We start from the raw sequence: 27,571 nt of genomic DNA on the forward strand, positions 1-27,571 counted from the left end.
TGAGAAAAACCATGAAGTCCAGAGAAGTTAATATTAACCTCTCAACATCTAAGCTGTGAGATCTAGGGACTTGAGGAAAGAAACAACATTCCCTGATCCTGCAAGATCAGTGTTGGAAAACATGGAATTTCTGAAGGAAAATTCCAGCAGAAGAGAGACCCTACTTGCCTCAGCTAATACAGTGTTATAAGAATCATGGTTGTCCTGTCTTAATAGCAAGAACTCTTCTGAAACTCAGAGGAAAGGGAGAATATGCATACAAAAACCATACGTCCCTATCCTCGGAACAGAACTAAGGAACTCTCTTGTTGAGCTGAGTGGCAAAACTATATACCAGGGGGTGCAACCACTCTCAAAACATCTTGTAAGCGATGCCACTAATCAACAACCACTCATATGTAAGGAAGACTAGACGCCAATAGTCCACTAGAATATTGTCCTTGCCTGAGGAAGAGCTACATCCCATGAGATATGGCCCATATCTATATTCTCACAAATTCCAAGCACAGAAGGTATGGGAAAATTAGGTTCTTATCTTGGTAATTTTCCTTCCTTTAGTCATAGCAGTTGAAGCCATTACGTATGGGTTGTGTCCATCAACCAGCAGGGGAAGATAGAGAGCACTCAAATTTCACAGTGCCACATGGTCAGCTAGCTCCACTGCCTCTTCAGTATTTGAAGCTTCCAAAGCAGTATGACAAACCGCAATGGGAATAACATGAACTTTCCTCACAGCGAACGATGGCCTCATAACAAGGGCATGAACTCAAAAGGAGGGAATGAACACATCCTCCTGGAGGGAATAAACTCGTCCTCCTCTTTGTATTTATGGAGGGAATACACACATCCTCCTGGAGGGAATGAACTCAACCTCCTACACATGAACTGGAGGGAATGAACTCATCCTCCTATAAGTGAACAAGAATCCTGAAGACTGTTTTCCAACTTTCTCCCAAGGAAGGATTAGAACTTCAGAAAATAAGAACAGAACCTGAAACAGATTCACTTCTTACAGACAATCATACAGGGAGGGCTCATGGCTTCATCTGCTATGACTAAAGGAAAGAAAATTACCAAGGTAAGAACCTAATTTTCCCTTCCTTGTCATCAAGCAGATGAAGCCATTACATATGGGATGTATCAAAGCAATCCCTATATAGGGTGGGAACAAGTCACACCACGCGCTAGCACTTGTGCTCCAAAACGCGCATCCCTCCTAGCAGCCACATCCAGCCTGTAATGTCGGGCAAATGAGAGCTTCGAAGCCCATGTTGCTGCACTGCAAATCTCATGAAGAGAGAGGGCTCCAGTTTCAGCCCAAGAGGAAGAAATCGCTCTTGTAGAATGTGCCTTAAATGCTACAGGCGGAGACCGGCCGGCAAGCAGATAAGCTGAAAAGATAGCTTCTTTGAGCCAGCAGGCAATAGTGGCTTTAGATGCTGGAGACCCTCTGCGAGAACCTGATGGTAAAACAAACAAATGATCAGAAGTCCTGAAAGAATTAGTAACTCGCAGATACTGCAACAGAGTCCTGCGCACATCCAACAGGTGCAACTACCCAAAGGATTCTGGAAACTCCTCCTTAACAAAAGAGGGTAGAAAAATAGGCTGGTTTAGGTGAAACGCTGAAACCACCTTAGGCATGAAGGAAGGACTCTGAGAATTGCAGAAATGGGTCTCGACAGGACAGCGCCTGGAGTTCTGACACCAGTCTTGCCAAAGTAATGGCCACCAGAAAAACGGCCTTTAGTGTCAAATCTTTCTCTGAAGCTCGCCATAGCGGCTCAAAAGGAGAACCCTGCAGAGCCTTCAAAACTAGCCCCAGGTTCCAAGCTGGACACGGTGCCCGCACGGGAGGACAGGGACGAAGCACCCCTCTAAGAAACCGTGCCACATCTGGATGAGCAGCTAAAGACACGCCTGCAACCTTACCATGAAGGGAGGCCAATGCTGCCACTTGCACCCACAGGGAATTATAGGCCAAGCCTTTTTGTACACCATCCTGCAAAAAGTCCAGAATCGGCGAGACAGGAGCCCGCATGGGTGTGATCGCTTTTGAAACACACCAAGCCTCAAACTGGCGCCATATCCTGGCATAAGCCACGGAAGTGGACCGCTTGCAGGCCTGCAGGAGAGTGGAAATAACATTATTGGAATAGCCTTTGCCTCTCAATTGCGCCCTCTCAATAGCCATGCCGTAAGACCAAAACGGCAGGCGTCCTCCATGGCCACCGGTCCCTGCAACAACAGGTTCGGTACCAGAGGTAAAGGAAGGGGAGCCTCCACTAGCATCTGTCGGAGGTCCGCATACCAAGGCCCCCTGGGCCAATCCGGGGCGATGAGAACCACTTCTCCTGGGTGAAGCCGAATCCGCAGGAGCACACGCCCTATCAAGGGTCACAGAAGGAACACATACCAGAGGCCCAGAGGCCAGGGTTGAGCCAAAGCATCCAACCCAGCTGAGCGAGGATCTCTCCGTCTGCTGAAAAGCACGGGACTTTGGCAGTTGAGCTTGTCGCCATAAGATCCATTACGGGCTTGCCCCATTTGGCACATATCTGCAGGAATACTTCGTCTGCTAGTTCCCATTCCGCTGAATTGATCTGATGCCTGCTTAATCGGCTTGCACGTTGCTCTGACCTGCAATGTGAACTGCCGACAGAAACTGAAGATGCAGCTCGGCCCAGTGGCAAATCTGTTCGGCCTGCGCGGCCAGCGCTCTGCACTGAGTGCCGCCTTGTCGGTTTATGTAGGCCACTGTTGTCGTGTTGTCCGACATCACTCTGACAGCCAATCCTTCCAGGGTCACTTGAAAGGCCAGAAGCACCTGAAACACCGCTTTCAACTCTAGGCGATTAATGGACCACTCCGACTCGTCGGGTGTCCAAAGACCCTGGGCATGCTTCCCCTTGCAATGTGCGCCCCAGCCCTTCAGGCTGGCATCTGTCACCACTAGGCACCAATCGGGGAGCGCCAGCGGCATTCCTCGCCGCAGCATGCTGTCTGAGAGCCACCACTCCATGTTGATTCGGGCAGCAGGGAGCCAAGAGAGTCTGCATTGATAATCCTGAGATACTGGAGACCACTGTTGAAGCAGGGAATACTGCAGAGGTCTCAGGTGCGCTCTCGCCCAGGGCACCAAATCCAAGGTGGCTGTCATCGATCCCAACAGCTGGACAATGTCCCAAGCTCAAGGGCAGGGCATCCTCAGGAGCAGACGGACCTGATTCTGAAGCTTGCACCGCCTTTGCTCGGGTAGGAATACATATCCCGATTCTGTGTCGAACCGTGCCCCCAAATATTCTAGAGATTGCGAAGGGGTCAGGTGACTTTTGGCTACATTGACGACCCAGCCCAGAGATTGCAGTACTGAGACCACTCTGGCTGTAGCTTGATGGCTCTCTGTTGTGGAGTCCGCTCTGATGAGCCAGTCGCCTAGGTACGGGTGAACCCTGATACCTTCTTGCCTGAGAAAAGCAGCTACTACCACTATTACCTTGGAAAAGGTTCGGGGAGCTGTGGCGAAGCCAAAAGGCAAGGCTCGAAACTGGAAATGTTTTCCCAACACCGCAAACCGCAGAAACTTCTGGTGCGGGGGCCAAATTGGAATGTGCAAGCAAGCTTCTTTCAGGTCCAGAGACGTGAGAAACTCTCCTGGCTGTACCGCCGCACTGACGGAGCGCAGGGTTTTCATGTGAAAATGCCGCACTCTTAGGGACTTGTTTAATTCTTTTAAGTCCAGAATAGGGCGAAAAGACCACCTTTTCGCGGCACCACAAAGTAAATGGAGTAGCGGCCGCAGCCGAAATCGGCGAGAGGCACCAGTGGAAACCACCCCAATGTGAATCAAGCCATCTGTTTAGCCGAAGCTCTGACAATATCGTAAAGGGCGTCAGCCAAAAAGGACAAGGCCGACTCCATTCGCGGAGCCACTTCAGACAAGGGCTCCGCTCCATCACCGGGCTGTTCCACTGCCTGTTGCAACCATGCCAGGCAGGCTCCAGCAGCATAACAACTGCATGCAGACACCCGAATAGTAAGACCAGCAATTTCAAAGGACCGTTTAAGTGCTGATTCCAGTCTACGGTCTTGCATGTCCTTCAGGGCAACACCTCCTTCAACCGGGAGGGTAGTTCTCTTTGTCACAGCTGTGACTAGGGCATCCACCTTAGGCATTGCAAAGCGAACCAAATGCTCCTCACTCAGAGGGAATAATTGCCCCATAGCCCTGGAAACTTTCAAAGGTCCTTCGGGGTCAGCCCATTGAGCTGAAATAAGCTCTTGGATGGAGTCATGCAAAGGAAAGGCTCGAGCAGGCTTTTTGGTACTTGTCATCCTCGGATTTCCAGAGGAGGCCACGCCACTCCCAGGATCTTCAATAGAGAGGACCTGTAAGACAATCTGAAATAAGCGCTGGCAGCTCCTCGCGGTGGAAAATCCTCACCGCGGACAGATCATCTGGATCCAGTGGCCCTTCTGCACCTTCCTCTGTTTCCTCTGGCCACGAGGGCCTGCCAGACCCCTCAGAGTCACCACATCCCGACCACGGGGGGTGGGGAAAAGGGGGGTGCGCCACTCTCTGAGGGGGAATTTACCCTTCTGCGCTTCTCTTGCGGCCAGCTATCAGGGAAAAAACGCCTCAGAGGGCAATCCCAGGCCTGCATCCACTGGAGGGGCAGTAAGGGGGGCCCCTGTGGCTGAGCTCTTTTAAGCATATTTGCATTATGAAGCAATAATACAAAGTCAGGGGAGAAAAACTCACCCTGGGCACCCGGTTCCAGTCCGTGGCAAGTAGCTCTTTGGCCAGCCTCAATTCGAGGGCCCCCTCCAGTCTCCAGACCCTCCGGCCTCAGCGGGGGTCGCGCCATGTGGTGCTTTCAAAATGGCGCCCGCTGCCAGCTCCACCGAGCGGGAAGAATCATCACTCGCCATGCTCGGGCCGGCTCTTATGCCTGAACAACACATTTTACAGAGCCCCGCTGCTGATCTGCGCTTGCCACACTTGGAACAGCGCTTAACACTCTGTGCAGCCATCGCCGAAAAACGGCGGAAAATTCAAAATGGCGGCTTCGCGCCAAAAACGTCTCGATCGCGGGCCCTCCCCGGAGGAGTCAGAAAAACACTCTAACCTCACTGGACCGAGTATACAAGCTCTGGTCACGCTGTAGAAACTGAAGAAAACCTCTTGCTTTTTTTTTTTTTTTTTTTTTAAACGCTGTGAGGAAAGTAGAGAAAACAGCAAAAGAGGCAATCAAATCAACTCCGGAGGTACAGAACAGTGGGAAAGGCAGGGAAAGGCGAACCAATGTGCCTGCATCCACCAAGTATAGAGTGGGAAAGAGCAGGGAAAGTGAAACTAATGTGCTCACATCCACTGGGGGGATGGGTAAGGCAGGGAAAGGGTTACCTATGTGCCTTTAAAGTGAAGCTGCTATAGCCTCTAACACCACGGCTAACAACTGGCAAGCCAGGAGCCACCCCCAGGCAGATTTTTTAAGGAGCTTGATCAAGCTGCAACCACCCTGCTTGGGGAGATAGAGAATACTGAAGAGGCAATGGAGCTAGCTGACCATGTGGCACTGTGAAATTTGAGTGCTCTCTATCTCCCCCTGCTGGTTGATGGACACAACCCATACGTAATGGCTTCATCTGCTTGATGACAAAGAAGATCTTGTTTCTCCTTGCTTGTTCACATAGTACCTGACAACCTAATTTGAATTAAGGTAATTTTGTTGGACAACCAATCTCTTAACGCCTTTAGAGAATTTCATATTGCCCTGCAACCCAGGAAATTTATCTGATGAAACTGTTCCTGAATGCACACATTTTGAGCATGAAACCCATCTACAAAAGCTCCCCAACTCAGTTTGGATGCACCTATATTTGACTTGAAAGTGTGTTCACTGACAGATTAGAATGTTTTGTCCTACAGGACAGAGTCCCACAGAGGACTGGTAACAGATACTAGGCCCCAAAGATTCCTAGTGGCCTGAGTCTGCAGTGTGGATAAGATCTATTGGGCCCATTTCAAATTGAGATGTGCCAAGGGTATTGTTTGTATTGTGGATGCCATGTGGCCTGATGCCCTTAACATTTCTGAGATCCTGGGAAAAAGCCATGAGATAGAAGACAATGTTTTGTTGTGGATTAGGAGCTGGTTAATATATAGAAAACAGAGGATAGGGTTTATATGGCCATTTTTCTGAAGGAGGGGGAACAAGGGAGTGACACAGGTCTGTACCGGGACGTGCTATTTAACATGTTTATAAATGATCTGGAAATCGTAACAAGTGAGGTAATTAAATTTGCAGATCACAAAGCTATTCAAAGTTAACACACGTGGACTATGAAAAATTGCAGGAAGACCTTAAGAAATCGGAAGAGTGGGCATCCAAATGGCAGATTGAATTTCATGTGGCCAAACAAAGTGGTGCACATTGGGAAGAATAATTCAAATCATAGTTACTTAATGCTAGGGTCCACCTTAGGCATCAGCACCCAAGAAAAGGATCTATTACCGTGAACAATACACTAAATCTTCTGCCCAGTGTGCGGCGGTGACCAAAAATGCAAACAGGATGTTAGGAATCATTGGGAAAGGAATGGAAAATAATACAAATATCATCACTCTATGGTGCGACTTCACCTTCAGTATTACATGTAATTCTAGCAGCCTTATCTCAAAAAACATGTAGCAGAATTAGAAGAGGATCAAAGAAGGGCAACCAAAATGATAACAGGGGTGGAACTCCTCTCATATGAGGAAAGGATAAATAGATTAGATCTCTTCATCTTGAAAAAAAGAAGGCTGAGGGGGAATATGATAGAAGTCCACAAAATTCTGAGTGGTGTAGAATGGGTAAAAGTGAATTGATTTTTTTTTTACTCTTTCAAAAAGTACAAAGAATAGAGGACACTCAATGAAGTTATAAGGTAATACTTTTAAAACAAAAAGGAGGAAATATTTTTCACCCAACAAATAGTTAAGCTCTAGAACTCACTGCTAGAGAACGTCATTACAGCGGTTAGCATATCTGGGCTAAAAAAAAGTTTGGGGAAGAGTCCATAGTCTTATTATTTGTTATATTTGTAACCCACATTTTCCCACCTATTTGCAGGCTCAATGTGGCTTACATAGTACCAAAAAGGCATTCGCCAATTCCGGTATGAACAAATACAGTAATGCTGTGATAGAATAAGGTTCGTGTGTACAGACACATTAGGGAATCGTCGAGAGGAAGAGAATGGTAGAGAAAAAGAGTTATTATATGTCCATTACAAGCTTTGGTTTCGTTGTGTTGCAGGGTACAGGCATTTAAATTGGGTCAGAACGGTATGCTTTTTGAACAGGTTAGGTTTTAATGATTTCCAGAAGTTTAGGTGATCATAAGTTGTTTTCACGGCTTTTGGTAATGCGTTCCATAGTTGTGTGCTTATGTAGAAAAAGCTGGATGCATAGGTTAACTTGTATTTGAGTCCTTTGCAGCTTGGGTAGCGGAGATTTAGGTAGGTTCATGTTGATCCTGTTGTGTTTCTGGTTGGTAGGTCTATGAGGTCTGTCATGTATCCCGGGGCTTCGCCGTAGATAATTTTATGAACCAGAGTGCAGGTTTTGAAAGCAACGTGTTCTTTGATTGGGAGCCAGTGCAGTTTTTCTCGGAGGGGTTTGGCGCTTTCGAATCACGTTTTTCCAAATATAAGCCTGGATGCTGTGTTTTGAGCGGTCTGAAGTTTCTTTATAACTTGTTCTTTGCATCCTACATAAATTCTGTTGCAGTAGTCTACATGGCTTAGTATCATTGATTGAATCAAGTTGCGAAATGTTTCCCTCGGGAAGAATGGTTTCACGCGTTTGAGTTTCCACATTGAGTGGAACATTTTCTTTGTTGTAGATTTCACTTGGTTCTCTAATGTGAGGTTACGGTCAATTTTAACACCGAGAATTTTCAGGCTGTCTGACAGAGAGGGTATAATCTGGGGTGTTCATGTTTGTGGGTTTGTTCGTATTGTATTGGGATGAGAGGATGAGACAATGTGTTTTTTCTGTGCTGAGTTTTAGTTGAAATGCGTTTGCCCATGAGTCCATGATATTCAAGCTGAGCTTGATTTCGTTGGTAATTTTTGTCAGATCACATTTGTAAGGAATGTATATTGTGACATCGTCTGCAAAGATGAAATGGTTAAGGCCTTGGCTGGATAAGGATTTGGCTAGGTTGAAAAGGATCGGTGATAATGGTGATCCTTGAGGTACTCCGCATTCTGCTTTCCACGGTGGTGATATGTTTGAGCTTGATTTCACTTGATACGTTCTAGTGGTTAGGAAACCTTTGATCCAACTAAGTATGTGTCCGTCAATCCCGAAGTAATCTAGGAGTCTTAGTAGTATTTTATGGCTTACCATGTCGAACGCACTGGACATGTCAAATTTGAGGAGAAGTATGCTTTTTGCCTGTTGCTATTTCCTGCTTGAACTTGGCTAGGAGGGTAATTAGTACTGTTTCAGTGCTATGGAGGGGGCGAAATCCTGATTGTGATTCATGTAATATAGTGAATTTGTTTATATAATCAGTAAGTTGTTTGGTTACCATGCTTTCCATCACTTTGACCACCAGTGAGATTGATGCTACTGGGCGGTAGTTAGTGATTTCGTTTGATTTTTTCTTGGGATCTTTTGGTATTGGGGTGAGTAGGATGTTGCCATTTTCCTTATTTATTTATTTATTGCATTTGTATCCCAAATTTTCCCACCTATTTGCAGGCTCAATGTGGCTTACAGAGGTTTGTTATGGTATTACCATACCAGGAAGAGACCTTGTTGAAGCATGTAGTTTAAATGGGATGTAAGGTCTGCAATGAAGCGGTGGGGGGCGGATTTTATTAGGTAGCTGGGGCAGGTATCCAATTTACAGCGAGAGTTGGAAAACCTATTAATCGCCTGGGTGAGCGGTCTGACCAGGTTCGGTCCGCTGGGTATTCACCAGGGGTTGGGTCCAAGCCAGTGATGAAATTTTCGATATCGGTGTTGTCCTGTGGTAGCGTGTTACGTAGATTTGCATTTTTTTCATTGAAGTATTCAGAAAGGTTGTCTGCAGATGGGATGTCTGTATTGGTTGTGGTGACCAAGGTGATGTCTAGTAGTTTGTTCACGAGTTGGTGTAATTTCTTCATGTCTTTGTAATCTGGCCCTATTTTAGTTTTATAGTATGATCTTTTGGTCTGTCTTATTGCGTATTTGTATTTTCTTTGTATTTGTTTCCATGCGTTGAGTGTGTGTTCGTCTTTTATTTTTTTCCAAGCTCGTTCGAGTTTCCTGGATTGTGTTTTTATCTTTTTCAGTTCTTCGTTGAACCATGGTATCTTCACCATTGCACACTAAAGATAGCAAGCTGCAGTGGGTCGTGAAGCGGCACCTCTAGATCTCTGTGCACACTCTCAGCTGGTTGCAATAACTATTAAGCTACCTCTACACTGAAGTAGTTCCTGAACCACTCCTCATGAAATCTAGGTGCCCCATACCATGAAAAGATGCCAAAAATGCCAAAGAAGCAATTAGATGTGCCAGGTATGATGCAGATACTGGGGTAGCTGGGGCTAGTATGCAAAGATGTGGCAAGTATCAGTGTGCAAAAAGAGAGAGGAGGGCAATCTTTAGTACGGTAGTGTAGTGAAAACTGTTCCAGTCATGCAAGAGCTGCTTTGCCAGGCAAGCAGTAGGAGAATGAAATAAAATATGCCCCACTGGAAACATAGCTGAAACCAGTTTCTAATAGGATGGATAAACCAGCCTTAAACCTGTAACCTTCAGGCTAAAAGGCCAGCCACCTTCCTGAATAAAACTAATTTGATGTAAACACTGCACACAGAGCAAATGCCACCAGGGCAGCACAGAGGGTACAAGATTACCATGGAGACCGAAAAAAACTTGAGAGGAGTGCACTAGCCTCAAACTGTAACATTTCTCAGAGAAATATGGAGTCAACAGCCCTAAGCCTGACTAACTAAACCCCATCTGTAATGCCATGCTCTGAGAGAGGGAAAGAGCAAAAACCCTAGAGCAGGATTCCTAATTCTGATTCCTTTCTCCCCTCCATTAAAGATGTACACACACCCTGAATCTCCTTGAGGAGGGTCCAGAAATATTCTTAATGCAACTGTAAGAGGGTGCAACCAAACCATAAATCACCTAGCGAGGCACAGGAATGTCCACCAGAAGACTTTCAGATAGTAGTTTACAAGCTGCAGCTTAAGGCTCTCGCTGCCACAGAACAGCTACATGGGTCTACTGGGCCTCCGACCTTGGGAAGCTGTGGGAGACCCGAGGACTCCCACAGGAGTCTGCAAACCACCCCAAGCCTCCTTCTCAGAAGTCCTTAAATACCAATTATGAAGAAACTGGGAGCGATCCACCCCAGTTGCACAGTCACCTCTTCTAAAAGGCCTGCACATAAAACTGCAAGAATCGCAGGCAAATCGGGCCCCAAGGGAGTGCCGGCACTTCAGCCTTGCCATGTGGCGCAGCAGGAAAAATGGTGCCCTCGGGCACGCATGCGCGCCCAAGAAAACGGCCGCCCTGTGCCTGCTAAAATGAGCCGGGAAGGAGCACAACACTCCATGGAGTTGGGCTGTACAGTGGAGAAATAAAGGTGAAAAACATTTTTAACATATTCTAAGAAAAAGATATCAGAAGTTTCCTAACGATTAAGTATGTCTGTCCTTATATTGAAATGGGGGAGGGTGGGGACCCAAAATAAAACAAACAGATGATTAGCATTTCAACTCCAAGTACATCCTAAATCATAAACTTGTGTCTTACCAGATAATTTTATTTCCTTTAGGCACACCAGATATATCCAATGACTAGTGGGTTGTGACCGTCTACTAGCAGGTCTTGAAATCGACACTGAACCCTCAGGGGAAACACTTCAGACTCACGCTGTAAAATGGCCACCGCCTCATTACTGAGAGGAGCAGGCAAGGTGCGTGCTTAGGCTGCGTGGGAAACACTGGCAACCTCCAAGGACCTAACTCCCTCTGCCCCTGGAGATGAAGTACAGCCTCCCGGGCAAAGACCCAACGCTGCTCTACGCTTGGAACAGCATTTCACCAGCTCTGTTGCCATCAAAGGAGTCGACACTTGCCTTTAGCGCCTCAAACACACTACCGGCCAGAGCACACTAGCCACTAGCCAGGGTCCAGATTGAGGTCTGTGACACTGCAGGAGAATACCCAACTCTCTCGTGCAACTCACGGAGAAGAAAACCTCCACCACTAACGGGAGCTGAAACAGCTGATACAAGGCAGACCGATATGGATTTAAAGAGCAAACAAAACTTTTTTTTTTTTTTTTTTAAGACTGTGAGAGAAGGGAATGGAGGCAACAAGAATGTGGCGCCGGTTAGCCACACACCCCAACACTACGCTGAAACCAAAGGCCAGGAGCAAGCAGCAGAAGAAGCCAAGAGTCAAGTGGAGAAACCATCCATCCGCCTGCTGGAAATAAGAGAATATTGCATAGCCAGGAACTTTCCGTCCCATGAGGCACTTGAGTTCAGTGTTCTCTATCTCCACCTGCTGGTAGACGGTCACAACCCACTAGTCGCTGGAGTCATCTGTGCTGGTGCTAAGGAAAAAAAAGATGTCAGATGTTTCCAAAAAAGCAAGTAATTATCGATTTTCCTTATGTTAAGGACAAAATTCCAGATACTAGTAGCCTGATATGAAAATGTAGAAATATAATTTCTCTTGGATCTATAGGTTATCAATAGAAATCAAACAAAATAAAACATGGAAAAGAAAATAAGATGATACCTTTTTTATTGGACATAACTTAATACATTTCTTGATTAGCTTTCGAAGGTTGCCCTACAATGCAATAACAAGTATCTAGTAATGTTCTAAATTAATTCTAAATTTGGAATACAAATTCCATCCAACATGTATAATGGTGCCCTCTCAAACATACTGAATACAATTGTACAAACTTTAAAATGAATACTTGTCTCAATTGGAAGCCAATGTAATAATTTTAATAAAGGAGTAATCCAGTCATTTATGTGAATAGAAACATGCCTCTGGTCCCCCTCCCTAGGGGTGGATGACGATAGACACTGTAGTCACAACCCCCATAAGGATCGGGGGGGGAGGGGGAATGGCACCAGCAGGTTTAGCACCCCTGACTTCTGTGGACTGACCTTATGCCAATCCTAGCCCTCTAGTCTGTTTCCAAGGAAAGGAGAAAATCAGCCCTAAAGTTTTGTTTGCCTGCATCTATGTTCCTCTGGCAATCTAGGCCTACAGCCTTATATACCAGGTCACATGTCTGGACCATCTGCTGGAGCTACAGAAATAGGGGCGCTGAAGGCAACACCAGCCTCCTATAAGGGGGAGTGATGTCTACTCCAAGCTGTATTTCTCCAGCTCCGTCTGCTGGCAGGGGGACACAACCCACATGTCCAGACTGGTCTGGCATAGACAATATATTCTATTTTCAAAAGAGTTCACAGAATGCCAACTCAAGTATGGCAATTCAGTTACCATTCTGAAGGAAAAGTAATAGACAAGTGAGTTTCTGTGAAACAGAGCAAATGCTGGCACACAGAGTATACAACATAGCAGCAAAATTTCATGTCAAGGATATATGTACATAAGGATCTTACATTCAAACTTATATCAGCACAGAAAAAGAACATTTCAGATAACATAGGATTTGGGATGAAATGAGGAGTATGGCCTGGCTATTTCCTCCTCCTCCTTTGGGCTTTCAAGCTCAACCGAAACTTCCTCTGCCAGACTATGACAACATGAACCCTCATTCACAACTAACTACCTGATATTTCCTATCTACCCCAGCTACTGCAAGTTCTTAGAGGAGCCACAAATCATGACTCCTTTAAGAATTTGCTACCTATACATCTAAACCTGAAACATATATGCTGCCATCATGCAAAGGTGGAGATTTCTTCCATCCCTTCCCCCTCCCAGGGCCAGTGAATTTTGACTCTACAGAACTTGGATAACAATTATATCAACAATCTGATACTAACTGCAGAAGGGGAGGGGCGGTAATCAAAAGACCATGCATATTTCTCAGAGAAGTAAATCATGAAGTTAAAAAAGTGTCAAATTATGCTTACCTTTTGCTTAGCAAATCCAGGATCAATGACAAATACAACACCATCTATAGTTAAGGATGTTTCAGCAATGTTGGTGGACACAACTACCTGTTGAAAAATAAGTGAGATCAGTTGCGGTAGAATACTGCATCGGCACTCAAGTTTGCTAACCTTTTTTTTTTTTTTTACAGAAAAGATGGAAGTAAATTCTACTTTCTAGTATAAATACTTGAGACAGGTATTTAAGGCTCAAAAGTGGCCTGAAACTGAAGACCACAGATTCAAATGCAGCACAAATGGTTTTATAGAAGTCTTAAGATCAAGACAGACCTTCATAAAATGAACTGCTAGAGAAATGGGAAGATCTAGAAACCCAGAATGGGGCACTGAGCCTTTTCCTCCAAGGGCAAAGAACCTCTCATTCATTCGAAGATGAAAGAACTTCAGACTGAGTAAAATTGCTCCTCCTAAGTTAATCAGTGGATTACAGTGGATACAGCATCTGAAAAACCCGGAGTAGCCAAATTCCTCTCCTGTTCTGACTTGACTGCATAGCTAATTGATCAATAAAAGAGGAGCAAAACTCTCAAAAGTACCTAAGTATTGCCACACTGGGACTAACCAAAGGTCAATTAAGCCCAGCATCCTGTTTCCAACAGTGGTGAATCCAGGTCACAAATACCTGGAAAGATCCCAAAAAAGTTCAATATATTTTACGCTGCTTATCCCAGAAATAAGCAGTAGATTTTTCCAGGGCCGCCGAGAGGGACAGGAGGGACAAAATTCCCCGGGCCCGGCGCCACAGTCCGGCCCGCCCGCCATCGCTCCCTGGCATTGAACTTAAGCGCCTCACCTTTGAAAGCGCAGCAAGCAGCGACAGACCACTCCTTCCTTCCGTGTCCCGCCCTCGCCTGACGTAATTTCCGCGAGGGCGGGACACGGAAGGAAGGAGTGGTCTGTCGCTGCTTGCTGCGCTTTCAAAGGTGAGGCGCTTAAGGTCAGTGCAGAGGGCCCGGGGGAGGAGAGAGGGCCCGGTGGCGGGTGGAGGGGGGGCCCGGCAACCTCAGGTGGGGGAAGCCCCAGGGGTGGCTTTGTCCTGGGTCTGGCCCAGTCTCTCGGCGGCCCTGGATTTTCCCCGTCCATTTTAATAATGGTCTATGGACTTTTCCTTTAGGAAGCCGTCTAGACCTTTTTAAAACCCTGCTAAGCTAACCGCCTTTACCACATTCTCTGGCAACAAATTCCAGAGTTTAATTACAAGTTGAGTGAAGAAATATTTTCTCTGATTCGTATTAAATTTACTACTTTGTAGCTTCATCGCACACCCTCTAGTCCTAATATTTTTGGAAAGAGTAAACAAACGATTCACATCTACCTGTCCCACTCATTATTTTATAGACCTCTATCATATCTCCCCTCAGCCATCTCTTCTCCAAACTGAAGAGCCCTAGCTGCTTCAGCCTTTCCTCAGAGGAAAGTCGTCCCATCCCCTTTATCATTTTTGTTACCCTTCTCTGTACCTTTTCTAATTCCACTATATCTTTTTTGAGATACGGTGACTAGAATTGAACACAATATTCGAGGTGCGGTCGCAAAATTGATCAATAAGAAGGCATCATAACATCCTCATTTTTGTTTTCCATTCCTTTCCTAATAATACCTAACCATTCTATTTGCTTTCTTAGCCGCTACAGCACACTGAGCAGAGGGTTTCAATGTATCATGTAGAGGCCAATTGTTCCCATCCCTTTCCTATCATCAATGTAGCTTTTTTCTATTTTCTTGAACTCATTTTTTTAAATGTAAACTACCTAGTGGCACTATCCCCGATTTTATAAAGGTTGCCAAAAGTTGCCCGAACAAATTTAAGTGTGTTCCTGATTTGCGTATGCGCAATTTAATAGAATGATCCAATTAGTGCCAATAATTGGCTTTTTAACAATTACTGGCACTAATTTATTGGAACTTACCTGCCTAAAGTTAGGCATGGGATCCCCGCCTAAAATTTAAATGCAGTCCAAAAAAGGGGGTGCAGAAATGTCATGGGCGTTTCGGGGAGTGGTTTTGAGTTACGCATGTAGTTGTAGAAAGTGCTCCACATGTAATTTTAGGCATGGGCATTTGCACGTTTTCGTTGGAGCAAATGGTCATGCCTAAACTTCAGCATGGTTTATAAGATTAACACTTAAGTTGCAAGGTCATGTCTAAATTTACACACCTCTTCGCTTAAGCGTTAATTCTATAAACCGCGCCAAAGTTTAGGGACAGCTTATAGACCACCATATATAGAATCTAGCCCCATGTATATTTATGCATTATATAACACTTTCAAAAATAAATAAATCCTGTTAGATCATGAGGCGAATTGGAAGCTATCAGAAACCCAATTATTTAGGAGACATCTCTAAAGGGAATATATAGGACTGTGAAAAATCTCTCCCTCTTATGCCATCCAGTTAAACTACCACTGCAACTTCTATGCTGAGCCGAGTAGCATGCCTTTGAACCCTTTTCGATAGAGAAATGAAGCACCAAACCTACAGCTAAATTAATCACCTGAATGTCATCGCTGCTGTGGCCAACCTTATGGGTGACAAAGAAGAACTCATGAGAAGTGTCATGGAACCCAGTAAAAAAAAAAAAAAGGCAGTGTGAAAGCAAATGCTAATATTTCTGCTGTTCACACTAAGATGGGATTTGACGTAGACAAAGGTGAAATTAGGCCTTACCTGCTAATTTTCTTTCCTCTAGATCCTCCAGACCGTTCAAGACGCTTAGGTTATGCACTCCTACCAGCAGAGGGAGCCTGAGAACACTAAAACTTCTTATACAAGTAGCCTGTGCAGACCTTCTACTAACCAGTAAAACAATAACAAAGCAGAGGAACAAAACACCTCCATCTAAACAAAACCACTGAATCCACACTCAGATCTCCTCCCCTTAAGACGGGGGAATTCAACTGCAGATGGGCACAAACTGCCCTTAGTAAAACTCCAGGACCCAAATCACAGGAGCTACTAGAAATATCAGCAACTGAAGTCTAAAGAAATTATCATACTGAACTGTCCAATACACTGGGTGGGCTCTTGAACGGTCTGGAGGATCTAGAGGAAAGAAAATTAGCAGGTAAGGCCTAATTTCACCTTCCTCAGCAATCCTCCAGACCGTTCAAGACGCTTGGGACGTACCAGGACTGCAGCTCCAAAACTGGCATCCTCCCTTGCCTGTACATCCACTCTGTAATGTTTGACAAAAGAATGCAGGGAGGACCACACCGCCGTTCTACAAATGTCCACCGGTGGAACAAAACTACTCTCTGCCCAAGAAGCCGCCATCCCCCTAGTGGAATGTGCCTTGAGCCCCACCAGTACCGTACGGCCATGCAATATGTAAGCCGAAGAGATGGCATCCTTCAACCACCGAGCTATAGATGCCTTAGAAGCAGCCGCTCCCTTCTTGAGCCCCTCCCCCCCCATGAAGGACAAATAACCTGTCCGAAGACCTGAATTCCTCCGACCTGCGCAAGTAAACCTTTAACACTCTGAACACATCCAATTTCGCCAAACAACGCTGAGAAGCATCCCCCGTCCGGTCCCCCAAGACCGGCAACGAAATCACCTGATTGACATGAAAGGAGGATACCACCTTAGGCAAAAACAAAGGCACTGGATGCAGCAAAGCCTTTTCCTTAGAAAACCACAGAAACGGAGGCCTACATGAAAGAGCCTGAAGTTCCAAAATCTGGCAAGCCGACGATATAGCTACCAAAAAGACCACCTTCACAGTAAAGTGGAGGAGTGGCCTAGTGGTTAGTGTGGTGGACTTTGGTCCTGGGGAACTGGGTTCGATTTCCACTGCAGGCACAGGCAGCTCTTTGTGACTCTGGGCAAGTCACTTAACCCTCCATTGCCCCAGGTACAAATAAGTACCTGTATATAATATGTAAACCGCATTGAACCTGCCATGAGTGGGAAAGCGCGGGGTACAAATGTAACAAACAAACAAAAAAAAAAAGGTCTTTTATCGAACAAGACTCCAAGGGCTCAAAAGGAGAACCCACCAAAGAGTCAAGAACGATATTAAGATCCCACTGAGGAACTACCAGCCACTGAGGAGGACGAAGCAACTTCACCCCCCTCAAAAAAACGGACCACATCCGGGGAAGACACAACCGACCTTGCCCTGCACCTTACCCCGAAAACACGCCAAAGCAGCCAGCTGCACCTTCAAAGATGACAATGAAAGGCCCTTCTAAAAACCGTCCTGCAAGAAATCTAAAATGCACGACACAGAAGCTGTCGAAGGGACACACGCCCGGTCCCCACACCAATCTTCAAATATGCGCCACTCACGCACATAGGCCAAAGACGTTGAATGTTTGCGAGACTGCAGCATCGTCTGAATCACCTGAGGGGAGAACCCTTTCCTTCTCAACCGTTCCCTCTCAAGGGCCACACCGTAAGAGAGAACAGATCCGGATCCGGCATGACAATTGGACCATGACACAACAGCACCGAGCCCCCCCAGCCGCAGAGGCTCGCCTTCTAACAAGCGCATCAGATCCCCGAACCACGGCCGGCGCGGCCAATTCGGAACCACCAACAACACCGGACCCGCATGACGTTCTACCCTCTGTAGGACTCGACCTATCAAGGGCCACGGGGGAAAAACGTACAGCAATACCCGCTGAGGCCACGGAAGGACCAACGCATCGATCCCTTCCGCTCGCGGATCCCGACGCTGACTGAAATACCGAGGAACCTGAGCATTCTGTGCCGACGCCATGAGATCCACTACTGGCATTCCCCACTTTAGAACTATCTGGTCGAACACCGACCGGTGCAGAGACCATTCTCCGGGGTCCAACATGTCTGCTTAGAAAATCCGCGTTCACGTTGTCCACCCTGGCCACGTGCGCCATCAAAATCTGCACTAGATACCTTTCTGCCCAACTCATGAGCAGAGCTGTCTCGATTGCCAACCGTGGACTCTTTGTACCGCCCTGCCGGTTGACATAAGCTACCGCTGTCGCGTTGTCGGACATGACTCTTACCGCATTTCCGACCACACTTGAGCGAAACGCCAACAGAGCTAGCCGAATCTGAAAAAGTAAAGGAAGCCATGCTGAAGGAAAGGATAGTGAATTTCCTGGAAGCCAATAAGTTGCAAGATCCGAGACAACATGGTTTCACCAAAGGGAAATCGTGCCAAACAAATCTCATTGAATTCTTTGACTGGGTGACCGGAGAATTAAATCAAGGACATGCTATGCACGTCATCTACTTAGATTTCAGCAAGGCTTTTGACACGGTTCCCCACAGGAGGCTCTTGAATAAACTAGAAGGGCTGAAGATAGGACCCGAAGTGGTGAACTGGATTAGGAACTGGTTGACGGGCAGACGCCAGAGGGTGGTAGTGAATGGAGTTCGCTCGGAGGAGGGAAAGGTGAGTAGTGGAGTGCCTCAGGGATCGGTGCTGGGGCCCATTCTGTTCAATATATTTGTGAGTAACATTGCCGAAGGGTTACAAGGTAAAGTTTGCCTTTTTGCGGATGACACCAAGATTTGCAACAGAGTGGACACACCGGAGGGAGTGGAAAACATGAAAAAAGATCTGAAGAAGCTGGAAAAATGGTCTAACGTTTGGCAATTAAAATTCAATGCGAAGAAATGCAAAGTGATGCACTTAGGGAGTAGAAATCCAAGGGGAGAGCCTGATAGACACGGACAGGGAGAGGGATCTTGGGGTGATAGTATCTGAGGACCTGAAGGCGATGAAACAGTGCGACAAGGCGGTGGCCGTAGCGAGAAGGTTGCTAGGCTGTATAGAGAGAGGTGTGACCAGCAGAAAAAAGGAGGTTTTAATGCGCCTTTATAAAATGTTGGTGAGGCCCCACCTGGAGTATTATGTTCAGTTTTGGAGGCCGTACCTTGCGAAGGATGTTAAAAAAATGGAAGCGGTACAAAGAAAAGCTACGAGGATGGTATGGGAGTTGCGTTCCAAGACGTATGAAGAGAGACTTGCTGACCTGAACATGTATACTCTGGAGGAAAGGAGGCACAGGGGTGATATGATACAGACGTTCAAATATTTGAAAGGTATTAATCCGCAAACGAATCTTTTCCGGAGATGGGAAGGCGGTAGAACGAGAGGACATGAAATGAGATTGAAGGGGGGCAGACTCAGGAAAGATGTCAGGAAGTATTTCTTCACGGAGAGGTTGGTGAAAGCTTGGAATGCCCTCCCGCGGAAGGTGGTGGACATGAAAACGGTAACGGAATTCAAACATGCGTGGGATAGGCATAAAGGAATCCTGTGCAGAAGGAATGAATCCACAGAAGCTTAGCTGAAATTGGGTGGCGGGGGGAAGAGGGGTTGGTGGTTGAGAGGCTAGGATGGGGGAGGGCAGACATACGGGGTCTGTGCCGGAGCCGGTGATGGGAGGCGGGAAATACTGCTGCACAGACTTATGCGGTCTGTGCCCTGAAAAAGACAGGTACAAATCAAGGTAAGGTATACACATATGAGTTTATCGTGGGCAGACTAGATGGACCGTGCAGGTCTTTTTCTGCCATCATCTACTATGTTACTATGAATCGCCCTCGTCTCCAACCGGTTGATAGACCACTGAGCTTCCTCTGTCGACCACCGCCCCTGCGCGGACCGACCGAGACACTGAGCTCCCTAACCCAGCAGACTGGCATCTGTTACCAGAATCATCCACTGAGGAGGTTCCAACGGCATGCCCTTTTTCAGATGGGCCGAGCAAAGCCACCACTGGAGACTGCGCCGAGGAGCCCCCATCAATGGCAACCACAACTCCAAACTGTGTACCTGAGGAGATCACCGGGACAACAGAGCCGCCTGAAGCTGGCGCATATGCGCTCTGGCCCATGGTACTACCTCTATTGTCGCTGCCATGAGGCCCAGAACCTGAAGGTACATTCAAACCGTCGGACTCTGAACGGACATTAACAGCCAGACCTGCTGCTGAAGAGAGGTGATCCGAGAATCGGGCAGAAAAACACGACCCACTGCAGTGTCAAACCGCACTCCCAAGTACTCCAGACTCTGCGATGGGATCAACTGACCTTTGACTACATTCACTACCCATCCGAGCGATTCCAGAAACACGACCACCTGAGCCGTCGCCGCCACACTGTGAGCCCGAGACTTCGCCCGGATCAACCAGTCGTCCAGATACGGATGCACCAGAATTCCCTGCCTCCGCAAAGCCGCTGCTACCACCACCATTATCTTGGAGAAGGTGCGTGGAGCCGTTGCCAGACCAAAAGGCAGAGCACAGAACTGAAAGTGCCTCCCTAAAATAACAAAACGAAGGAAACGCTGATGGGCCTCTCGAATCAGCACGTGCAGATACGCTTCCGTGAGATCCAGTGACGTGAGAAATTCTCCCTGATGAACAGCCACTATGACCGAGCGCAGAGTCTCCATGTGGAAGGATGGCACCCATTGACCCTAAAATGGGTCAAAACTGGTCCTCCTTCTTCGGCACCACAAAGTAAATGGAACAACAACCCATTCCCTGCTCGTGCCGAGGAACGGGTACCACAGCTCCCAACTGGATTAAGCGACCCAGAGTCTCTTGAATAGCCTTTAACTTGACTCGAAATTGACAAGGAGAGGGAAGAAACAGATCCGGCAGCGGGTGCTCGAACTCGAGCGTATAACCGTCGCAAACAACCTCCAGCACCCACTGATCTTAAGTAATTTGGGTCCACCCCTGATAAAACAGATGAAGTCGCGCCCCGACCGTCACCAGAGGCTGGACCCGCACACCTTCATAAGGAGGACTTATTACCATTTCCGGCACCTACGGAGGAGTCCCGACCCCCTCGAAAGGACTGCGTCCGCTGGAAAAAACGGCTTTTAGAAGGAGACACACATCTGCCCAGCCTGTACCGCCTCGCGTCCTTAAACCGACCTCTAGCCGAACCACCTCAACTAGCCGCCTTAGGCCGTAACTCTGGCAACCATGAGACCTTGGTATCCCCAAGACCACTCATCAGTTTATCCAAGTGCTCTCCGAACAACATAGAACCTCTGAAAGGTAGAGAACACAACTTTGCTTTAGAGGCCACATCTGCCACCCAGCCCCTAAGCCAAAGAGCCCTGCGAGCTGTCACCGCCAGAGCCATATTCTTAGCCAAAGCCCTTAGCAGATCATAAAGGGTGTCCGCCAAAAACGAAGACCCCATCTCCAATTTGGCCAGGTCCTGAACCAAAATAGTCCTATCTCGTCTCGTCTTCCGCCAGGGTCGCTTTACTCATACTACCTCTCTCCTCAAGACCCTTCACTGGCTCCCTATCCGTTTTCGCATCCTGTTCAAACTTCTTCTACTAACCTATAAATGTACTCACTCTGCTGCTCCCCAGTATCTCTCCACACTCGTCCTTCCCTAAACCCCTTCCCGTGCACTCCGCTCCATGGATAAATCCTTCTTATCTGTTCCCTTCTCCACTACTGCCAACTCCAGACTTCGCGCCTTCTGTCTCGCTGCACCCTACGCCTGGAATAAACTTCCTGAGCCCCTAAGTCTTGCCCCATCCTTGGCCACCTTTAAATCTAGACTGAAAGCCCACCTCTTTAACATTGCTTTTGACTCGTAACCACTTGTAACCACTCGCCTCCACCTACCCTCCTCTCTTCCTTCCCGTTCACATTAATTGATTTGATTTGCTTACTTTATTTATTTTTTGTCTATTAGATTGTAAGCTCTTTGAGCAGGGACTGTCTTTTTTCTATGTTTGTGCAGCGCTGCTTACGCCTTGTAGCGCTATAGAAATGCTAAATAGTAGTAGTAGTCCTATCTAACGCAGGCTCATCCAAGAGCTTCTCCGCCCAACGGAAACAAGCTCTGGCTACTAAGCCCCCATACACAGAGGCTTGCAAGGTCAAAGCCGACAAATCAAAGCTGCGCTTCAGAAAGGACTCTAGCTTCCTATCCTGAGGATCCCGTAAGGCTGTACCGCCATCCACCGGAATGGCCGTAGCCTTAGTAACCACCGCAACCACCGCATCCACAGTAGATGGTTTCAGCAGGGCCAAATCTTCGGGAGGCAAGAGATACAGACGCGCCATAGCCCTAGACACCTTACAAGCAGCCTCCGGCACAGACCATTCCTGAAAAACCATGTCCCTAATGTCTGAATTCATGGGAAAGGAACGGCAGGCTCTCCGAATCCCCTTAACCAAGGGATCTACCTGGGGTCCCTCCGCAGAGAGAATGGCCGCCGGAGCAAACTTCAAAGTAGAGATCATCAATGAGCTCTAACAACTCCTCCTTATAAAAAATGCGAACCACTTCCCCAGGCCTTAGCCCATCCTGATCCTCAGACACATCTAAGAGATCCTCCTCTCCTGGGTCACTTCAAACGTCCGACCCAGGCAGAGAAAGTACCTCCAAAGGCTCCGAAATATCCACCCGCGGGCGCTTAACTCCCACTGAGCTAGCAGCCTCCGGGGAACAAACAGCCTAAGAGGGGCCAGCTCTCCAGGCATTATACAGAGACCAGACAAACTCAGGGGGGGAAGCCAAATGCCCTGACGCTGCTGAAGCCCCAACACTTCCCGTAGTCTCCGTGACGGACCCCCCCTCGCTCCCGAGGCAGCAGGTCCATCGTGTGATCCACGGCTAAACTGTGGTCCCCTGGCGCCGGTACGGAATGCGTAGCCAAAAGGGCCGCGCTTCCCGCCAAAAACAGCTCCGTCAAGGCCGACCTGAGACGCACAGCCAAAATGGCCGCGTTTCCCGCAAGAACCGGCCCGGCCGTTGTCAGCCTGGAATTTGCGGTCAAATCGCCGCCCAACACCTCGGCCGACTCAGGGGAAAGCAAGGGGGGCAAGAGCACTGACAAAGTAGGCTCCCCACATAATTTACATTGGCCACCTTTCACTTCAACGCCGCGCTTCGCGCAAAACGACACCTCGTCGGCTTAGACATAATGGCCGCGAACACAATAAAAACAAACAGTTGCTTTGTGCTCTGACAGACTAATAGGCAAAACCACCTAAGGCAAGAACGCCCTTGAAGACGTTTTATCTCTGGACTGCCACAAGAACGGCCAAAATAGCCGCCTTTTAAAAACGTTTATTTTATACCTCGTTGCTGATGCCTAAACACCTCAAGGGTACAGAATGAGGTCTGTAGCCGAGGTCAAGCAGTCCTCCAGAGGAAGAGCACAGGGGGAGGGACCCAGCCACCCGGGTGTGACACCCCACAGGGAATAAGAAGCTCCTTAGGACTTACACCCTGTAATAGAGATCCAAGTGTGGGTCTCTAACATTTACAACCCAACCTAGAAACCCCCAAACGGGCCTACCAGACTGAGTACACTGCACACATCTACCCTCTGCTGAGACTGAGAAAATACTGGTTAGTAGAAGGTCTGCACAGGCTACTTGTATAAGAAGTTTTAGTGTTCTCAGTCTCCCTCTGCTGGTAGGAGTGCATAACCCAAGCGTCTTGAACGGTCTGGAGGATTGCTGAGGAATCAAATCTTATCAGCCATCTCCATGCAAAAGATGATGAAAGTGCCTTATCAGAACCATTCAGACCACCATCCAACCTCTGCATGCCATTAGCTGAAAAGGAGGACCCGATGCAAGTGGACTCAAGCTACATTACATACCACGGTCTGGAGAGAGGGATTGGAGAAAATTAAACCGTTTAAGCAGAGATCCAGTCTAGAGGATGACCAAATTTTGGTTTCAGTGTCAGTGCCATAACCAGCACAAAACCCTTTTTCTGTCCGGTTTCAGTCAAAAGTTATTTTCGGCCATAAAATGACCATGTGTTTCTTGTGAAAGCCAAAAACTTGTGCTTTGACTCATTTGTCGCTCTTCCTCCTGCCCCCCCCCCCCCCCCCCCCAAAAAAAAAAAAATCTTACAATCCGAGTGGTCTAGTAGGGGCAGGAGCAATCCCCAGTTACTCCTGCCCATTCCAGTTCTGCTCTCGAAATGGCCACCTTGGGGTATCACGACTGCAAAATTACACCACTAGATTACCAGGGATTGTAAAATAGTCCAGGGGAGGGGCAGCTACTCTTTGTATTCTTTTTTTTTTTTTTATGAACTGCGACTGCAACTAATGCAGTTATGATCTTTAATAGTTTATATGGTAGAGTGCTCCAAATAAATGCTTTTGATACAACAGTTTGTAGGAATTTAAGTCTGTAAATTTGGGATAAACTCCTTAGGAATTAGACGCTCTGGAGTTATGTCAGTTGTCACTCCAAGTGTGATGCAAAGTCAGCCACTGTAAAAAGCACCAACTTTTAGTTTCAGTTTTCATTAGCTACGGTCTATGTGTGTAAAGGTTATTTTGCTTGGAGGTAAAATACAATCTTGCATTATTTAAATTATTATATTCTGGCTTGGATACTGTGGGTTTAGCAGAGGAATGCAGACTGCAGGCTCTGACGATACCCAGCAGCCCTCACTGGTTCACATTCACACATCCAAACTTCAGTTTTCGGTTCAATGTCAGGCAAAACCAGGTGATGAGTCAGCTGCAGCTTTGGTATTGGCCAAAAGTTTTCAAACAGTTTCAGTTTGCCTCTAATCCAATCCTGGTATATCAAGGAGATTCCTGCGCACAGTGCTTCCTAGCACTAGGTTGTGGTCTTAAGAAAGTTTAACCTTTCTGGCAAAAGGAATATATTTATTTATTAATTAGGATTTATTTACCGCCTTTTTGAAGGAATTCACTCAAGGCAGTGTATAATAAGAATAAATCAAACATGAGTAATAAACAATTACAGCAGTAAAAACATTCAAATAATACAAAGTACGGCATAGTATACTACTTACAATGCCAACACAATCCACAATGAATATGCATAAGATAGATTTGCATTCAATGGAGGCAGTACATGCAAGTTTCTCATGGATATTCACTGTGTATGGCCTCATTCAGACTATGTATCCCAAGGACTGGGTTAAGAACACTAGGTCCAAAGAGCAAAGAGTGAACAGCTCCTCCTACCCAACATGGCATCTGCAACAGAAAGCCTGGTACATCTACCCAAAATTAGGTGAGAAGGGCCATAGGAAGGAGAAAGAATGAAAAACCTTTGCGGATACCAGGACCTTTTCTGCTTGTAGACCAAAAACAGAGAAAGGGTAGGACAGACAGGAAAAGCAGACTGGGTCATTGCAAGACCCAACATGGCAGCCATTCTTCATAGAGGTGTCAACTGGTCCTCCTACTCCACACCCTTCCTGGACATTGCAATGCCATTTGGTACCTTTAAAAGGTTTCCCTCAATTCTGAATCTAGCTACCTGTGCAAGGGGGTAGAAGGGATCAGCTAAGAGTTCACACTCAGGCCCCAAGCATCCTTCACATCTCTCCCTGAGCTCTGCCACCATGCAGATAGTATATTTCTCCCCTCCTCCCCCCCTCCCCACCTTGACAGCTGGCACTGGGTTGGACTGCCCATGTTGCTGCTGCAAGGAGCTCACTTCTCTAGGTTACTTTTTTAAAGAATGATTTCCCAGTGAAAGGGTTATTTTGAAGAGTAGTCACGGGAGTGTGGAATTGACAGGGGACTGGATTAAGTAGGATATGACCCTTTTGTTGCAACGCTGCTGTCTGCCTCTGCTCAACCAGAAGGCTGTTCTAGGTCAGAACATTGGGAGCACACTTGCCAGTATTTGTTCTGCCAGCTGAAGGTCAAACCTTGACAGCCTTTTCAACCAAGAAGAATAGACCAAGGACTGTTGTCTTAGGAATCAGGATACTGCACGACCACAGTAGGATGGCCTGGAGACCAATGTCCTGGGAGCTAAGCATTCCTGCTGCACTAGTCCACATGTATGCAGATGGCGAGGCAATAATTGGCCACTGCACAGATTTAAAACTCCCTCCCTCCACCAATTAAGGCTCCACTTTCCATCCTCAATGGCATAGAAGGCAATAGTGGCAGCACCTTGGACTGCATCTTCCTTCTCTGTCATCCAGGGCCTAACTGTGGCTTTGAAACCAGACAAACATCCCCCACTGGATTTGAAGCAGTGGCCCTGGGTGCCAGAGAACAATGCAGCCTGAGCAGATGCTCATGTTGATCCTAATTACAACCTGATCAGCTGTCTTTGTGTTCAACAGAGCTCCAATTTATTCCAATTTCTGAACTGGGGTGAGATGGGACTTGGAATAATTTATCAGGAACCCCAAAAGTTCTAGCACCTGAATAGTCATTCACATGGACTGCTGAGCGCCTGCCTTCAAGGTGGCTCTTCAGCAGCCAATCGTTGCGATAAGGGAACACATGCACTCCCAGTCTGCTTAGCGACGCTGCAACTACCGCCAAGCACTACTACTACTACTACTATTTAGCATTTCTATAGCGCTACAAGGCATACGCAGCGCTGCACAAACATAGAAGAAAGACAGTCCCTGCTCAAAGAGCTTACAATCTAATAGACAAAAAATAAATAAAGTAAGCAAATCAAATCAATTAATGTGAATGGGAAGAAAGAGAGGAGGGTAGGTGGAGGCGAGTGGTTACAAGTGGTTACGAGTCAAAAGCAATGTTACTCTGTGAACACCCTGGGCGCAGATGCCAGACCAAAGGGCAGTAGACAGTACTGAACGTGCTGAGTTCCCAGCCGAAATCGCAGATACTTCCTGTGAGCTGGAAGTATCGGGACGTGTGTAAGCATCCTTTAAGTCCAGAGAGCATAGCTAATCCTTCTCTTGAATCATGGGAAGAAGAGTGTCCAGGGAAACAATCCTGAACTTTTCTCGAACTAGAAATTTGTTCAGGCCCCTTAGGTCTAGGATGGGACGCATCACCCCTGCTTTCTTTTGCACAAGGAAGTACCTGGAATAGAATCCCAGCTCTTCTTCCCCTGGTGGAACAGGCTCGACCGCACTGGCCTTTAGAAGGGTGTAGAGTTCCTCAGCAAGTACCTCAACCTCCCCCCTACCAGCAAGTCGTCCGGTACGGACACTTTTACTGAGGCTATGCTGAACTGGAGCCTGTCAAAAGCCCGTCCCTTGCTATTGCTGGGGAGAAGATTGGGCCTTAGTCACACGCTGTTGACAAGAACGAGCGAGCTGGGGCTGAGCCTGGGCAGGCTGCCGAGAAGCAGGAGTGTACCTACGCCTAGAATAGGTATAGGGGGCACTCCTCTTCCCGCCAAAAAACCTCCTAGATGAGAAGGCAGTAGCAGAAGGTGCCTGGTGGGAGAGAGAATCCATAGCATCATTATGCTTCTTGATTTGATCAACTAGATCATCTACTTTTTCACCAAAAACATTGCCCCCCCGCCCCCCCCCGGCAAGGAACATCCGCCATCCGCTGCTGGACAGAGTGATCCAGGTCAGAGACACGCAGCCATGAGAGTCTGTGCATCACTATACCTTGAGCAGCGATCCTGGATGTCACCTCAAAAGTGTCAAAAGTACCCCTGGCCAGGAACTTGCAAAACG

At 47.2% G+C, this 27,571-nt stretch overlaps 1 protein-coding gene across 2 annotated transcripts in view; it reads right to left on the reverse strand.

Moving 5' to 3' along the window:
* Positions 1-27,571, reverse strand: part of DHX15 (DEAH-box helicase 15) — a 297,726-nt gene that overhangs the window by 177,850 nt on the left and 92,305 nt on the right. For both annotated transcript variants that reach the window (XM_030191241.1, XM_030191239.1), the window contains exon 7: positions 13,134-13,220. In XM_030191241.1, the coding sequence (XP_030047101.1) occupies positions 13,134-13,220 (87 nt within the window). The remainder of the gene's footprint in view (positions 1-13,133; positions 13,221-27,571) is intronic.

The sequence above is a fragment of the Microcaecilia unicolor genome, chromosome 2 (assembly GCF_901765095.1).
Source record: "Microcaecilia unicolor chromosome 2, aMicUni1.1, whole genome shotgun sequence".
NCBI classification, from domain to species: domain Eukaryota; kingdom Metazoa; phylum Chordata; class Amphibia; order Gymnophiona; family Siphonopidae; genus Microcaecilia; species Microcaecilia unicolor.